Here is a 16,780-nt window from a genome sequence, read left to right on the forward strand (position 1 = left end):
GCAGGACTTTTGAACAGTGTCATCTTTTCTAAACCCTCTTGTTGCTTTTAGGTGTAAGAAGCTGTCTGCTCCTCTGTGGACAGCAGGGGGCGCCCCGTGTCCACTGATCAGACTTGACGCGTCTCCAAACCTCTGGACTGGTTTGTTTTCTGTCCCCGCGTGTTTGTGAGGTTTGTGTGGACTTTAACACGAGTGAGAGGAGTGAAAGTGTCTTTAGTGTCTCACGGGCCTTGGACTGTGGGACTCTGAGGAAACCTCGCTGTGGGCGCAGTTCTTACTGCGCTTTTTTCGCTTGATGCGCAAACAGGCGCTCCTCGCGCTCCGCATAAAGTCCTGGTTTTACACGCTCTGGATCGGCTCTAAAAGCTGCACAGTGGTTTATTTTAATGTGCTTCATGCTGTGGACCGTGTGGACACGAGCCCGCGGTGGGTCTCGCGGAGTGGGCTGTGACTGGAGCCGCGTGTCCGTGCGCGTGTGCGTGTGACGTGGAGAAGGAGTGTTTTGAGCTGAGACCGAGGACTCACCAAAAGCCCAACCAGTGAGAGGCACGCGCCGCAGTGGACGGTTGTCTCGCGCCGTGGACAAAAGACTCCGTGGGACTGGCGCGTGGGAACGCATGGCTCAGACGGGCACGTGCCAGCGGACGGACTAACCCACGCAAGGACAGGAGCTTATGTGAGCGGCTCGCGTCCTCTGCTCCATGGGATCCACGCGTGAAATGTGGCGCGTGGGTGTACGATGCTGGCTCTTTGTGGCACTGTGCTCGTGCGTGGCACGGTGCCGCGGTGGGAACGTCACGGTGGCCGTGATGCTGCCGGACAACCATATCAAGTACGCGTGGGCCTTGCCGCGCGTGATGCCCGCACTTCGCATGGCACACGATGACCTGGCGCGGCGCGGGCTGCTGCTCGGCCGCTCCGTGCGCTTCCTAAACTTCAGCACCGAGGACCCGGCCGCGCACTCGTGCGCAGAGAGCCGCGCGCAGGTCGTGGCCGTGGATGCCAAGCTCTACGTGCGCCCTGATGTGTTCTTTGGCCCGGGCTGCGTGTATCCTCTGGCCTCTGTGGGCCGTTTCGCGTCCCACTGGCGGCTGCCTCTCTTCACCGCGGGCGGCACCGCGTTTGGCTTTGACAAACGGGAGGAGTACCGCACCATCGTGCGCTCGGGACCCTCCACCACCAAACTGGGAGACTTTGCCAACGCGCTTCATGCGCACTTCAACTGGACCTCGCGCGCCATGGTGATCTTCTTCGACCTGCGGCAGGACGACCGGCCGCACTACTTTCTGTCCGAGGGCATCTACCACAACCTCAAAGAAGAGATGAACGTGACCGTGGAGGCGCGGCCGTACGAGGACAACCACAAGACCTACAACGATCTCATCAGCTTCATGCGCGACCACGGCCGCAGTGAGTACAGCACAAACTTTCTCCTCTGGGAGCGTGCGCACGGGCCACATCCTGACGCTGTCCGGGGATGCTCGTGTCCGCTAATGGCGCAGGGGCTGCTGGGTGAATTCACAGAACCATTGATTAGCCTCCACAGAGCACTCACTGTGAGGCAGCAGACACAAACTGAGTATGACACTTTAAAGTGCAGACTCCTGCTCTGAAGTCTGCTCCTCACAGTGCGCTATGTGCGCAGCTTCAGGCGCTAAAAGTTCCAGGGCCCCGTGCACGTGCAGTATTAGAAAACAAACAATAACACAACAAATGCTGAACTATGCAGTAAACGGAAGTGTGGGGTTAGAAACAAGAGCCTGAAGACTCAGGGCGCATCAGGGCCGGGCTCAGGGCGCATCAGGGCCGGGCTCAGGGCGCATCAGGGCCGGGCTCAGGGCGCACCAGGGCCGGGCTCAGGGCGCACCAGGGCCGGGCTCAGGGCCGGGCTCAGGGCGCACCAGGGCCGGGCTCAGGGCCGGGCTCAGGGCGCACCAGGGCCGGGCTCAGGGCGCACCAGGGCCGGGCTCAGGGCCGGGCTCAGGGCGCATCAGGGCCGGGCTCAGGGCTCAGGGATGCGCTGTGTCCTCAGGTACAGCTGCACACACAGACTGAGAGCTGTGTGTGAGTGTGGCCTTTCAGCGCCTCTGTCTTTATATGTGTCAGAATAAAAGCATGTAGCCAGACACAAACACAAGAGAAAACAAGTACACTGCATTTTATTTATTTTATTCTTTTGAAATTTGGACTTTTGCCTCTTGACATTCAGATTCTGGAGGAGTGTATAAACAAACTCCAGACACAGCTCTATGGAGGAGCTGTTAATTATTTTTATTTTTGGTGAATTACATCAGATTAAAAGTGAAATCTTATCAACATACTGTCCACTTGTTACTCTCCAGAACCTCCCTTATATAAACAAAAGTATTTTTCTATTTTCCTCCCCAAATCTGTTTAATTTGTTCAAATCAAATGTGTTAAAATGACCAAACACGTCCTTTTATGCAAAATGTAGCTTTTTGAGCTTTAAACCATGCCATAATGTTACCCTCTCATCAAAAACAAACCTTTAAATGTTTTGTTTAGTTTTGTTTCATTCACACATTTGAGTAACTTTTTATTATTAGTCTGTAACATCTCCAAAGCTCAAAATGCTCTGTTCCACTTTGTGATGTCATGAAGTGGCAGTTTTCAAGTTACCAGCTGCGTTTTACCTTTTATTTAGTAGAGTTTGGCAATTCCAGAACTGAAATCATCCAAATGATTCTAGTGAAAGTGTATTGAGTTTGAAAACGCAGTGGAGCACTTCCTGTATTTCCACACAATGACATCACAAGGTGGAACAGAGTGGGTTTTTTTTTTTAGTTTGAGAGAAGAACTCAGCTTAAATATGCGGGGTTTGTGTGTTAAACATGTGAATGAATCAAATGAATAACGTGCAAAATGACACAAGGAACAGCCGAGACAATACATTTAAAAATCCAGCTTCTACTGTTAATACAATTATTTTTATTATTTCTTTTAGTTTAATGAGTCTTTTGTTGATCCGGCTTTAGCTTCTGCTTTGTTTTTGTTAGTTTTGTTTGGCTACTGTCACAAATTCTATTAAAACATTACAAAAAAGTTAATGTAATGTTTTAGATATATGTTTTTTATATGTGAAATAACATGGTACAGTTTCGAAATCAAACTGAATATAATCTTGACTAGAGGATGTTGTATAACCGCTCATTTATCTATACATCTACCTCTTTTTTTTATTTTATCACCAAAGAAAGTTCCTAGTTTGAGTTGTGTTCACTGACAATGGCAATAAAAGTCTTCTGATTCTGGTTTGTAAAATATTATCACTTTTGGATTGTTAGTAAAAGTTGCAATATACAGTTTAGTTTTTGTATAATTTCAGACATGACACAGCGTTTTAAACCAGACCTATTCTGCTTTCCAGCGCTTTTATCCATGTCCTCATCGTTCCCTTCTCGTTTACCCTCTGAAGTTGTTGCCAGTCCACGTCTTAAAATAAACAACTGGAGGCTTTATCTATCCAGAATAATGTTTTTGTTCTACTTTAGTCTTTCAACGATTCCCCTTCGTCACTGCTTCGGTGAAATTGATTTGGATTTTTAAGCTGCTCATCTCTTCAAATATTCATGACTAGAATCAGATCAGATCATACAGAGGACGGAGGCACAGCTGTTTACTATTTTCAAGCTTCCGAGATCACGTATTCGCCCAGTTTGAGTTTGAAATATGCTGGTTTGTAAGATTTAAACTCTTGGAAACGCCGGGGTTGTTGAGTTTTGGAAGTGGCTTGTGGGACAGGAATTAGCTTTTAGCACAATCTGCCAACGCGGGATAAAAATAATAATACACAGAGTTTGGTAGTACTCACATTTCACTTTTTAAAGACTTTGTACTTGTATAGCTGCGTACTTTTACTTCCACTTGAGTCATATTTTTCCCCACTGTCAGTAAATCTACAAGTGACAGAAGCTTTATGTCGATAATATGAAATGATTTGAACGTTTGTGTTTCTTGCCACGCTCAATTTTTGTGTCCGTTCTTTGAAAACACCAGATTTTTTACATTATTTCAAAGCTAAGACTGAGGAATAGACGCTCAATGCCGATTCCGATACCACTTGTTCTGATTCAGCTCGAGATCATTCTAAAATTATTCAGGAATCGTTCATTTCTGTCCTGAGAATGTGACTTTTTAGTATCGATACCTGCTCAAATGAGTATCTAGTGCAGGAGTGGGCAAACTTTTTGACACATGGGCCACATCGGGGTTTTAAAATTTGACAGAGGGGCCGGGCCAGGGTATATATTTGTATTTATTACATTAGAAATTTAACCTCTAACATGTAGCAAAGCATGAATAAGCAAGACTCATTGTACAGATTGTTTTCCAAATGCATTCTTGCCTTGGGAGAAAGGTTTGCTAACTTTTGCTAATTTGAATGCCAGAAAAAAAAGAAAAAAACTTGCCTTGGTACTTTGATCAGACTTTGGTGAAAAAATGTTTTGTTGGTCACTCCAACATCAGGCTAGAAATCTAGGGGTAATAATGGACTCAGACTTGAACTTTAACAGCCACATCAAATCAATAACATCTGCAGCTTTTTACCACCTAAAAAACATTGCAAAAATCAAAGGTATACTGTCAAAGCCAGACTTAGAGAGACTTATCCATGCATTTGTCTCCAGTAGGTTAGACTACTGTAACGTCCTGCTCACTGGCCTCTCCAAACGAGCCTTAACACAGCTGCAGTACATCCAGAATGCTGCTGCTCGGGTCCTGACTAGAACCAGGAAGTATGAGCACATAAGTCCTGTGCTCAGGTCTCTGCACTGGCTTCCTGTAGCTCAAAGAATAGACTTTAAAGCAGCTCTGCTTGTGTATAAGTCTCTCCATGGCCTAAGTCCAAAGTATATCTCCGACATGTTAGTGCCATATGAACCATCTCGCAATTTGAGGACTTCAGGGATCGGCCTCCTGCTGGTGCCCAGAGTCAGGACTAAACATGGGGAATCAGCGTTTAAATTTTATGCAGCTAAAACTTGGAACAGTCTTCCTGAAGATGTGAGACAGGCCTCTACTTTGACAATGTTTAAATCCAGACTCAAAACAGTTCTGTTTAGCTGTGCATATGACTGACAGGTTTTTATTCTGCACTCTTCTCTTTTAATGTTGATTTTATGATGATTATTTGTGATTATTTATGTTTGATTTGTGTGATTTTAATGTCTTTCTTATTCTGTAAAGCACTTTGAATTACCTTGTGTACGAATTGTGCTATACAAATAAACTTGCCTTGCCTTGCCACTCCGTACTAAACACTCAGCGCTCACTATCCACGTTTCTTTTCTTTTATGAGCTCATTTTTATAGGACTGATTAGAGAATAAGAGAGTAATACACGTGAACAAGGTTGATGTAGCTGAAGTGCGCCATTTTTTGGGGAAACGATGTGACCAAATTAAATTACCTATTTAATTTGGTCACGTTCGACGGGCCGGATTAATAAGACCAACGGGCCGTGTGTGGTCCCCGGGCCGTAGTTTGCCCACCCTTGATCTAGCGTCTACTACACACTTTCGAATACTTTACAAGTCTGGAATTGGGTCTTCACAGGTTGGCGACTTAAAAAAAGAGTAAAAAAAAGTGGATTTCTGCTTCATCACAGCAGAATGCTCTAAAAACTGACAACAACTGACACGACATGGTAGACTTTGTTCTGCGCGATACAAGATTCAAAAGGAAATGCCATTCATTATTAAAGGTCCCACACTACATAGAGCTGACTCTTGTCAACTTTTAGCTGTATTATAATGTTGCTACCTCCTCAAAAACATAGCTGCAGTATGTACAGAAAACAGCAGGGCTAGCCAGGATGCTAATAAGTGTGAAATCACCATTAAGGGCTTGAATGATTATGCTAAATAGGTCTCAGTTTCAGTTTATTAGTTAAAACTCCCTTCAGGTAGATATAAGATGCAGGATTTGTGTGTTAAACATGTGAATGAAACAAAACACAACTCCAGGTCTGTTTGTGATGAGGAAACAACATTATAACATAGATAAAAGTAGTGTGATATAGACCCTTTAAGACACAATTAAACATCCCGTGATCCAAAGACTGTCCGACTGTCCCCTCGTCCTTGAGAAAGACGCTTCTCCGTCTCCCTCCTCGCCTCCTGTATCACTACACTGGTGTATGAATATGAATATGCGTGAATGACAGAGCAGTTCCTTGTATACAGAGCTTTGAGCGCCCAGAAGAGGTAGAAAAGTGCTCGACTCAAGGGTTTAAATGAGGAATGTCACCATAGGGATTTGTCATTTTCAAAGAATAGGCAAAAGTCCTTCTAATCGGGAAGTAGTGACGTGAAACAATACGAGCATGCGACGTTTACACAGAATGCTACTTTAAAAGAAACGTGTGTGAAATTTTGATTTTAAATGCCATAAACAAGACATTTCTGTGCCAGATCTGAGGTAAACGTGTTCAAATTAAACATAGATTTTACTGATAACAATTGTAATGCTGATTTATTCTGAATTACAAAAAACATAGTGAAGTTTTGGTAAGTCATTTTGTGTTTTGGTTCTCAAGATGATTATCCAGAAAGCAGAATAAGCCTCACTTGAGTCTCCCATTTGCATCACTAGCTAAACCCCAGCACCTGCAGCCAATCATGAATCAGTGCTAGTGCAACCTCTGCAGCTCAGTGAGTGAATCCTGGAGGTTTTGAGCTTTCACGTGAGGCCTGTCCATAAACTGAGAGTGAGAAAACTTGTATGTGTCCTCTATTCATGGGTTTCCTGTTATATTATGCCATTTTTAGGATGGTTGACCATTCAAGATATTGGCAAAAGATGAAATTAAATCTGTCAACTGGACAAATCGTTGTAGGAGGGAAGACGTTTCGCTGCTCATCCAAGCGGCTTCTTCAGTTCTGGTCAGATTGCTGGTGGACACTGCCTTATATCTCCAGTTTCAGCCTTAATGACTCTATCCAACCTGTAATGGCCAACTATCGTTCTCTTTGTTTCCTGTTTGCTTTGGGTCTGAGGATAGAGTTGTAGATCGGTGAGAGGTTATGTCTCAGTCACCCATTCCTGTTTAAGGAGGGATTGTCTTTCCTAACAAAAATGGCTTCCTTTTCAAGATATTATTTATTGTTTATTATATTATTTTGTTTTGATTTAACTGCTATGGGAAAAGTCCTGACTTCTCATGACTCTGAAACCCATAGATATGCAGGTGAAGGCACTTGCAGCCCAGGTTCAGTTGTGATTGTATTCGCTTTATTCTGGGCGTTGCTGTGGGTGTGGCCATCGTCATTAGGGTTGCACTATTTTGTATGGAGCAAATAAGTTCTATAGTGACTACGGAGCCACTTTAAAGCCTCCAGAGAATCAGTGCAGCGTTGACTTGTTGATCACATTAACATTAAACGCATTACACAAATCAACTTACTTTATATCGGATTTAGAGGTGAAACTTTTCTCAAATTCGCCATTGAAATTCATGAGATTCCCGCTTAACCGAAAGTACCAACAAAAGCACAGTTCGGAGCATTTAGAGACAAAAAAGGCTGGACGAAATAAGGTCATAGGCGAACTTTAAAACTGTAAGAGCGAGGCAAACAGTCGTACACAGTGTAAATAGTGTTTTATTTGAGGTCTGCAAATCAAAATTAGCTAAAGGTTTAATGTGGCATACTTGCATTTGTCTATATGTTCATTAAAATGCACTGTTCCCCCCTTTTTTTTTGGAAATAAATACATAAAATAGAGTTCCTTTAAGTGCCAAACAGAGCAGAAGTTGTAGCAAAGTGATGAGCCCACAGAAAAGAGTTCGGGAAAGCACGAAGTTGGTGTCAGCGTTAAATCGAGTTCATTCTAAAAAGTTACGAACTATTTAGCATCTCAAAATGGCTGAGTGAATATTCCACGTTGCGTTGTCACACTCTGGAGCCCTGCAGTTCTCCGTGAGAGCATGTGGACGCTATGTTTCCCATGACCATCGCGCTCGTCTCCACAGCAGCATTATCTTTATACCATCCAGCTGCTGCAGATAGAGACGGGCCTGCACGCTGCACACTCCGCTTCCTGCTTGGATCAATCCCATCCTGTTAGAAGCCCAGTGTAGGGTTACATTTGTTCCTAGTCACAACACACATAATGAGAGTGTGCACAGTCTGGTCGGATGTGCAGAGGTTTTAGCTTTATTCTCCGAAAGTTATGCGAAAATTTGTGCATTGGTGAGTTACAAGTTCACCTGTTGTGTGTTTTCAAAATGATCTGTCTGTTGAGTAAGCGTTTTTCCTTATTAAATGTGCTCTATGGAACTTTTCTGGTGGGTTTTACTAGCTCTTTTTCTTCATGGAGGTGATTATTGCTTTTTTTTAGGATATTCCTCATTATGGCTTTTATGGATCTGAATTAGTGATGGGACTTTTTGGCTCTTTTAGGGGATCCGAATCTTTTGGATCGGTTCATTTCAGCACTCAAGGCTTAAATGTGTTTAAACTGGTTCAAACTCAGAGTGGGGGAGTGTTTACCCTTTGGATTTATGTAGAATCTAGATAAAACTTTGCACTACAATAATAATCATTTAAATCTGTTAATATGATGGCAAATATGTTTTTTTTATGCACAAAGCTCTAAGTCGTGGCGCCTGCTCTGCTTCTGTGCTAATTCTTGTGTTAATTCAGTGTTAATCAGTATAAAAATGCCTAAAAATTCAAAAGAAAAGATTTGTCTCTTTTCATTGTGATCAAGTTCCAACCGTTCACGTTAAGGAACCGTTCAAAAGAGCCGACTCCTTCACCGTCGTCACGTCACTAATCTGAATGAACTTTAAAAAATATAAATATGACAACTAGGCCTGTATTGTTACCCTTGAGCTTTTGGATATTATTTATGAATATTAATGTCGATTTATCACATTTTTTTCCAGGTGTTTGCAAAATGTGTCTCGCTCCAGTATAGATTTATTGTTTAAGCAGCTCTTCAAGTCAAAGTCAGTCTGCTGTCTGTAGACCTGTGACAAATTTTGATGTGATATATTGCTAAAGTAAATATAGATTTATGCCACGGACACAATAACTCTAAATCAAAGCAAGGCAAGTTTATTTTTATAGCACAGCTCGTACACGAAGTAATTCAAAGTGCTTTACAGAAAAAGAAAGACATTAAAATCACAATACAACAAATCAAAACATAAATAATCACCATAAAATGAACATTAAAAGAGAAGAGTGCAGAATAAAAACCTTTCAGTCACATGCACAGCTAAACAGAACTGTTTTGAGCCTGGATTTAAACATTGCCAAAGTCTAGGCCTGTCTCACATCTTCAGAAAGACTGTTCCAGGTTTTAGCTGCAGAAAACTGAAAAGCTGAATCCCCATGTTTAGTCCTGATTCTGGACCAGCAGGAGGCCAGTACCTTAAGTCCTCAGAGAGTGAGATGGTTCATATGTGGGAGATGTTCTTTGGTGCTGATCCATGCAGGATTACCCCCCAAAACGTATTCTAAATCTATAATATTGTTAAAAAATCATAAGCTGCAATAAATAAACAGCAGAACGAAACACTTTAGTACTTAGTTTGTATCTATAATGAGTCATAGAAGTGATTTATTCAACCTTTAACGCCTTAAATATCATCATCCAGCCAAAAAATAAACAAACATTTCCCAGTTGTGCAAAGAAAATGTACATAGATAAATACTTTAGGAGGAATAACTTTAGACCACTGCAAACTGCTTAAAATGAACCTCCTCAGGTTTTCTCGCTATTAAAACTGTCTAAATCAGATTTAGCATCTTTAAAAGTTTGTATTGAACTTAAATGTTATTTGTGCCCTGTCCACTCACCTGTCAGGGCCTCTCAGGGTCCCATTCCCCACAGCGTTATGTTTTCTGGTAAACGAGGACTTCACCGGCCCGTGTGCCTTGTGATTTAACAGTTCAGATTTCATTCATTTCTCTAAGATTAAAAGAAAGATTCAAATCTGTCAACTGGACAAAAAGTTGTAGGAGTGAAGACGTTTAGCTGTTCATACAAACCTCTCAGATTACTGCTGGACACTGCCTTATATCTGTCTGAAGGGAGGAGCTATAGATAGATCGATAGATTTGTCACACTGGGAGCTGAAATTTGATTTAACCATTGTGTCCAATCTTCCTCTAAAATGCATCAAAAACATGGCTTTTCCTGCTAAATGCAAGAAAAGTTCGGTCTAATCAAGGCTCTGTACCCAGATGTACCATAAAAGCAGCTCTTAGGGTCAAAACGAGACCAACGTGTACTGTCTGCATCTAATTATACAATGTTTTTACTGTCCACGAACCAGGAAGTGAGATGTTAGCATGCCAGTTGTTGTTAGCATTGCTGTGAAACTCTGCTTTGACCTCTGAAAGTTGTCAAAGGGCTTAAAAAAGGAATCATGTTGAAAAATAGTTACGCTAAGGAATGCGTTTGTCCACTGTCAGCGCAAAAAGTTGTTCCGCAGTATGGCATTAATTTGATCTGTCTCTACGGAAACAACCAGGTGACTCTCCTCGCTCCTCGTGGCGCTCCTCCGTGGACCGCAAAATGAGACAGGCCTACACCACGGAGTGTACGTCAACCGCCGTCTGCGTGCTTACGTTGCGTCGCCTAGTAACCGTGACGGCTGCCGATTTTCTCCCGTAGAAGTGACGCGCGGTGCATGATGGGAAATGGAAGTGCGCTCAGATGTACGCTTCGTTCGCGGCCGATCTCCAACGAAACGCACATCTGTCGGCCGCAATGAGACAGGCCATGTCGCGCCGAAAGTGACGTAATCGGCCTTCAAATGCAGCCGACGAAGCGTGTAACTGTGGAATTAGAACACGGCACATGTCAGATCTGTGGAAAAACAAGCCCGCTCCGATATGAAGTTGACATTTGAGCAATAAAATCGTAATGGAAATAGACCCTGAACAGGACTAAACGAACTACAATACAGTATTACACACTCTAAACTTATCTGTACAGCTTTGATATGGTTCCAGTAAAGCAAAAAAAAAAACAAAAACATTGAATTAATTTTTTACCTGCTCCCTTTTACCGTCCTTACATTCTTAAACATTCTACAACATTCTTTCCCCACGGATCTGTAGGCAGTAAAATCCCTCTTTTAAAATCCGGTATGCGCTCCTGTTGACATCATCCGCGTAAATGCCTTGTCTGCAGGCGCTAAAAACCTCCTTTAAAAAAAACTGAGAATGTGAGGAATCCTCCCCCTCCTCCCCTGCTCCCATTTCCCTCGCTGCTGTCTGTGTGTGTGTGTGTGTGTGTGGGTGTGTGTGTGGGTGTGTGTGTGTGTGTATATTTATCTCACTGTGGATACTAAAACCTATACACACTCACATGACATACATCTACAACATGACAGAATCCCTCTATGTCATCAACACTGGGATCATTTATGCACGAGGAAGGTATTTTTCTGACAGTTTAAACCGTCATTTACCAAAATAAAAGTGTAATAATTTATTTTTACTTGTCGAATACTCACTGTTGTGTAAATTAGACGAGCTTTGGCCTTTGTTTACATTTTGGTTGCTAGGTAAAAGTTATGGAATTATCCGTACGTCACTGCTGTTGGTGAACAAACCAGGAAGTAAAATGATAAACTTCACCAAAATTGTTGAAATAAAGAAAATGAGGGGCTTTAAAGAGGGGATTTTACACTTATATGACAGCAGCATGTTACCTTTTATTTTGAAAATGCTATACAGTGGTCCCTCGTTTATCGCGAGGGTTACGGTCTAAAAATAACCCGCAATAGACGAGTAAACGTGACGTATCAGCTTTATTTTTTACAGTTATTCTATATGTTTTTGGCTGTAAAACCCCTCACCACACACTTTATACACTTTTCTCACACAGGCGTTAACATTTTCTCACATTTCTCTCTCGTTTAAACTCTCTCAAAGTTCAAACCTTCGTCGGTGAAGGACGTTTTTGATGTGGGAACAACGTTATAAGATGGTAAAAAGCTAAAAAATTGGTTTAAGGTTAGGATCAGTCTCCAGGAAATGAGCGTAAGTCAATGTAATGTCCCCAAAAAGCCTGGAAACACAACAACTATGTGTGCGAACGCAACAGGAGCGGTCGATCAGCTGCTCTCGTACAAGCCCGGACAGCCATCTATCATCAACGCTGACCTCCAAACTACAGGCGCCATAACTCATTACGGGCAGCCAGGGGAAGGGAGGGGAGGAGCGGCGCGACCTTTGACCTCTGCCCAAGTCCCGCCCCTCAATCATGCCGGCACGCAGCGGCACGTCGGGTCCAGTGTTACCGTAATCGCGTCAGGAGGTGGAGGGAGGAGGAGGTGGGACATTTTTGTAGGTTAGTTGTGATGTTTTTGCTATAAAAATATGTCACTTTATAGAACTTGTAATTACTGTAATACATTTTCTAACTTATTTTGATTACGTTAAGTCATTATTATTATTATTATTTAGCTGGTTACAATATTGACTGACTGGTTTTGAAGTAATCGGAGGAAAGTAAGTAAAAAAAACGTAAAAAAGTAAGTAAAAAATCAACTTTTTGGAGATTTCTACCACGTTATAACATCGTACCGTCATCACAAACACGCCTGAAGAGGTTTTAGACGTCATCCGTGCACGTCTGAGTAATCTTGCGACCTCTCCCGGGTCCTATTTGAACCCTCCTACTTGTGGTGATTCTGTCCAAAACCCACAAGCCGACGTCATCTATGCTCCTGCACAGAAATTTTCCTTAAATATATAAAAAAAAAAACACTACAACTTCACAAATCTGATGTGATGCGATTGTATTTTGATAGTGCTCTGAGGGGGAGTGACTTAGCACAGGGAGTGAAAACAGTGAAAGTTATAAAACATGTTAATATGTTGTTTTTGTGAATATAGCATTTTCAAAACAATAAAAAGTAACATAATGATCTAAATTTGTTACGTGTTAGCAGTTAGCATCCTGTAGAAGTACAATACCCCCTAATTTAAGTCAGAAATACACAAGACAAATATTACACGTCCAAGTAAATGAATCTTGGTGAAGTTTTGGAGATTTACACCATATACTTCTGCGATAATTATTATGATTAGCCTGGGATATTTCACAGTATGGCATTAAACATATGTCTGTAGCAAAAACATACGTTCTTACTGTAAATAGCTTCGCCTCTCCACAGATCAGCCGTGTAACTTGACCTGGTGGCGCTACCTGGCTGTCTCCCTAGAGATGGATAAGTCTCTATAGTGAGGAACAAAGGTAGAAAGTTACACAGTGCACCTTTAAACCAACTCAAACCAGATGAATATTTAGAATCCAAGTTGTACCAATGTTTACTTAAGCTTTTCCTGTGTAGAAAAGCACGATATTAACATTTCAAACACGATTTATATACTAAGGAATAGACTCGATACTCAATACCGATTCTGATACCACGATGATTATAAAAAACACTCTTTATTTAGACAATAGTATATGGTTTTCAACATTAACACGCACTGATTACCGGATGATGAAACCCTTTTTCTCAAGAGCGATGTTACTTCAGTAAATATATTACTCAAGTAGAAGTAAACGTTTGACAATATAATGTGATTTTCTACATTAAATGGTAGTACTTTTTTATAATCAGTGGTCCATGGGCGTATACTAGTCTGTGTGTCTTATACTTGTACTGATTCAGCTCAAGATCATTGTAAATCTATTCAGGAAAGGTTCATTTCTGTCCTGTGAATGTGACTTTATTAGTATTGAAACCTGCTCAAATGAGTATCTTGTATCAATGCTAGTTTTAGTATCGATTAGTATCTGGTTTTTGATACTTTTGCAAACCCTGGTGTAAAAGGAGAACTGCAGACGTATGATAAATATCTTATGATCTATATAATAAATTGACTGCATGCTTTTGTGCCAACGAGCAAAATGCAATGAACTTTGACCTGATCTTTACAGTTTAATATCTATTTTTCTCACAATAGTTGAAAAGTCCCTCTGTGTGTGGTTAGTGACTGGAAATAGTGCATTAAACACACTTTATCATCAGCTTGCTTAAAAGAACGGAGTTACAAATAGTTTCTGGGAAAGTGCTGTTTTCACATGTGGTCAGATCGGGCCGTGGTGCGTTTAGTGTTCCTGGACAAAAGTGTTTAGTTTGAGCTGCAGAGGGGAAATTCACAGCATGACATTGATCACATGACACAATATGACATCACTATTGGCCTCTGAACTGGTGTTGAGCCGAACCAGTGGAGCGGTTCACTGTTCATAACGCGAACGTGTGTTTTTATGTCGTTGCGTGCTGCGTTGATACGGCTGATCTTTTTATTTTAAGCTGATCTGTTTGTGTCGGCTGTGGAGTTATAATCTATGACACCTGCGGATCATTATGTTGTTATGTTATTACCGAAAACGACTTAACGCCGGCTTCTGCGTTAGAAAACTGCGGAGCCCAATGGGAGCTGATGTCACCGTAAACGTCAGAACAACAAAACGCCGTGTAGCTGTCATGCTAACGAGCCACAGATTTATTTTATTTGAGCCAAAATGCTGAATCTTACGCGTTTCACTGATTAAGAAAATTAAATTGAAGAACAAAGTGCGTACGGAGAAGTGGGCGTGTACAGGTGGAGGTGAAGACAGGGGTTGATTGGCAAAATGGCGTCTTGATAATAAGCGATTAAAGATAGCTCAAATGCTCAAACGAACTCTCTAAATACAACTTTGAGAGGGTAAATGAGAAAGAAACAACTATAACAATGAATGAAAAAGCTTTGAAAAGTTGATTTTGCAGAATAGGTCTGATTTAAGATGTCTTGGTTTAGTTTTATTGGTAAAACCTAAAAATGCTGCATTCTATCCCATCAATTTTAGTAGGAATTATTCATTTTTTGCTCATTTAATTAAGCAAATATTCATCCAATTCATTAATTCATAGTGCTATAAAGTATGAAGTCTGCAGACAGCACATGGTTGTTGTTTTTTCATGTTTGTTGTAGTGTATTTGCAGCAGTGGAAGAAGTAAACATGACACATCGCATGAAAAAATCAACTTAAGTAAAAATATTTAAGTATCTGTTTAAAAATGTACTTTAAGAGTAAAAAGTAACAGTATTTCACACAGGTGTTAATATGTTAAAGTGTTAAATGTAGTGATATTGATTCAAAAACGAGGCATATTTTGGTCAGCAGCAACAATACGAATCAGTTTCTTCATTTTTCTTATGAATTTTGTGTATTTATTTTTGTTTCCTCAAAGACAAAGCTTGAACTCGAAAACGTTAGTCAGGATGTTACCGCAAAAATAGTAAAAATAACTCCTCAAATCATATGAAAAGCACTTTTTTTAACAAATAAAAATGGCTTTCAATATTAATTTCCTGAACCTAAATAAGAGGCTACGCACTGATTGACATTTAACACACAAAAATAGTCAAAATTCTTCCTCGAAAATCCTCCGTCTGCTCCAAACCACGTGCTTTTACTGAGAGGATTGTCTGTAGACCTCTATATTAAAAAGACCCAAGTTGATGTTTGATGGAAGCGTCTGATTCCTCACTTCTCCGGATGTCGTCTCCGTGCTCCGTGCGACTGGACCTCCCGCTGTGGAGTGGTCATTAGTGCTGCTCAGACCTGGTCAGCGCTGATTGTGGTGGATGGTTGACCCTGGCCCGCCGCTGACGCTCCCTGTAATCACATGTTATTGACCCGTGTTTTGAGCAAGACCGTGATTACCGTGTTATCAGCCGGACCACATAGTTTCTGATAAATACGGGAGTCGGGGATCAGGCAAATCAGTTCTCTCCCATGTTTGGAGAGAAATTATTTTGATTACATTAAATTGTTATTATTCAGCTCGTTATAATGTTGATAGTCAGAAATACTCAAGTCAAGTTTTCCAGATCCAACCATAAACTGAATAAAGAAATGGACTAAGTGAGTCTGACGTCACCCAGAACGTTCAGCTCCAGCCAAATGAAGTTATGGGGCGAATATGGAGCTGTCAATCAAACCTGTTGCTAACGCTAGCGGGAGTGACCTCGGGGAAAGACGGCAGCTGATTTGTCGCTTTATTAATGTTGATATCTTGAGTTACGGACACAATAACGGAATAAAAACACCAGGATCATGTAGAGCGGGTCAATACGAACATTTTAAGACCAAAATGACGAGCCTGACAGCAGCGGTTACGAGAGAATTGTGACAGTTTTTTAATGTAAAGTGAACTGGAGCCAGAGTCGATGCAGCCGGAAGCGCAGCCCATGATCACTTCCTATTTGGAGCGTGGCGGCTAACAGGTTAGCTATGTACATTTATATATGCACAGTCTGTGGGTCCAACTAAACCAGGGGTGTCCAAACGTTTCTCATTAAGGGCCACATATAAAAACACAGACGAAGCTGAGGGCCGATTGAGGGCGCAAATACAGTGAATATTTCAAATCTGCGTTATTATTACAAGTTAGACTGAACCACTAAACTTTTAAAATATTTGATATGGGCTTGTTAAAGTAGATTTTCAAAAATGTACAGTAAAAAGTACTGTTTAAGGTAATATGGGCCAAGAAAAAATGGTCTGAGGGCCTCATTTGGCACCTGGGCCACAGTTTGGGCATGCCTGAACCAAACGAATCTTGGTTAAAGGTACAATTTCTAAGTTTTCTGGTGAGAGGTGAACCATCTGATCCTTGAAGAAGTTTTATTTTTTTTGTTTTTGCCGCTGATGGGGGCCGTTGTAATCATGTGTTGTTGACCTGTGTTTTTAGCGGGACCATGATTTCCGTGATAGTCTGATTAGCC

General features: G+C 41.6%; 1 protein-coding gene across 1 annotated transcript in view; it reads left to right on the plus strand.

The window, feature by feature from the left end:
* The first annotated feature begins 438 nt into the window (after positions 1-438).
* The window catches only part of npr2 (natriuretic peptide receptor 2), a 104,409-nt gene continuing 88,067 nt past the window's right edge, over positions 439-16,780 (plus strand). Inside the window, exon 1 of the mRNA XM_033975971.2 lies at positions 439-1,410. Coding sequence (XP_033831862.1) covers positions 702-1,410 — 709 coding nt within the window. The 5' untranslated portion in view covers positions 439-701. The remainder of the gene's footprint in view (positions 1,411-16,780) is intronic.

Source organism: Periophthalmus magnuspinnatus, chromosome 12 (assembly GCF_009829125.3).
Source record: "Periophthalmus magnuspinnatus isolate fPerMag1 chromosome 12, fPerMag1.2.pri, whole genome shotgun sequence".
Lineage (NCBI taxonomy): Eukaryota > Metazoa > Chordata > Actinopteri > Gobiiformes > Gobiidae > Periophthalmus > Periophthalmus magnuspinnatus.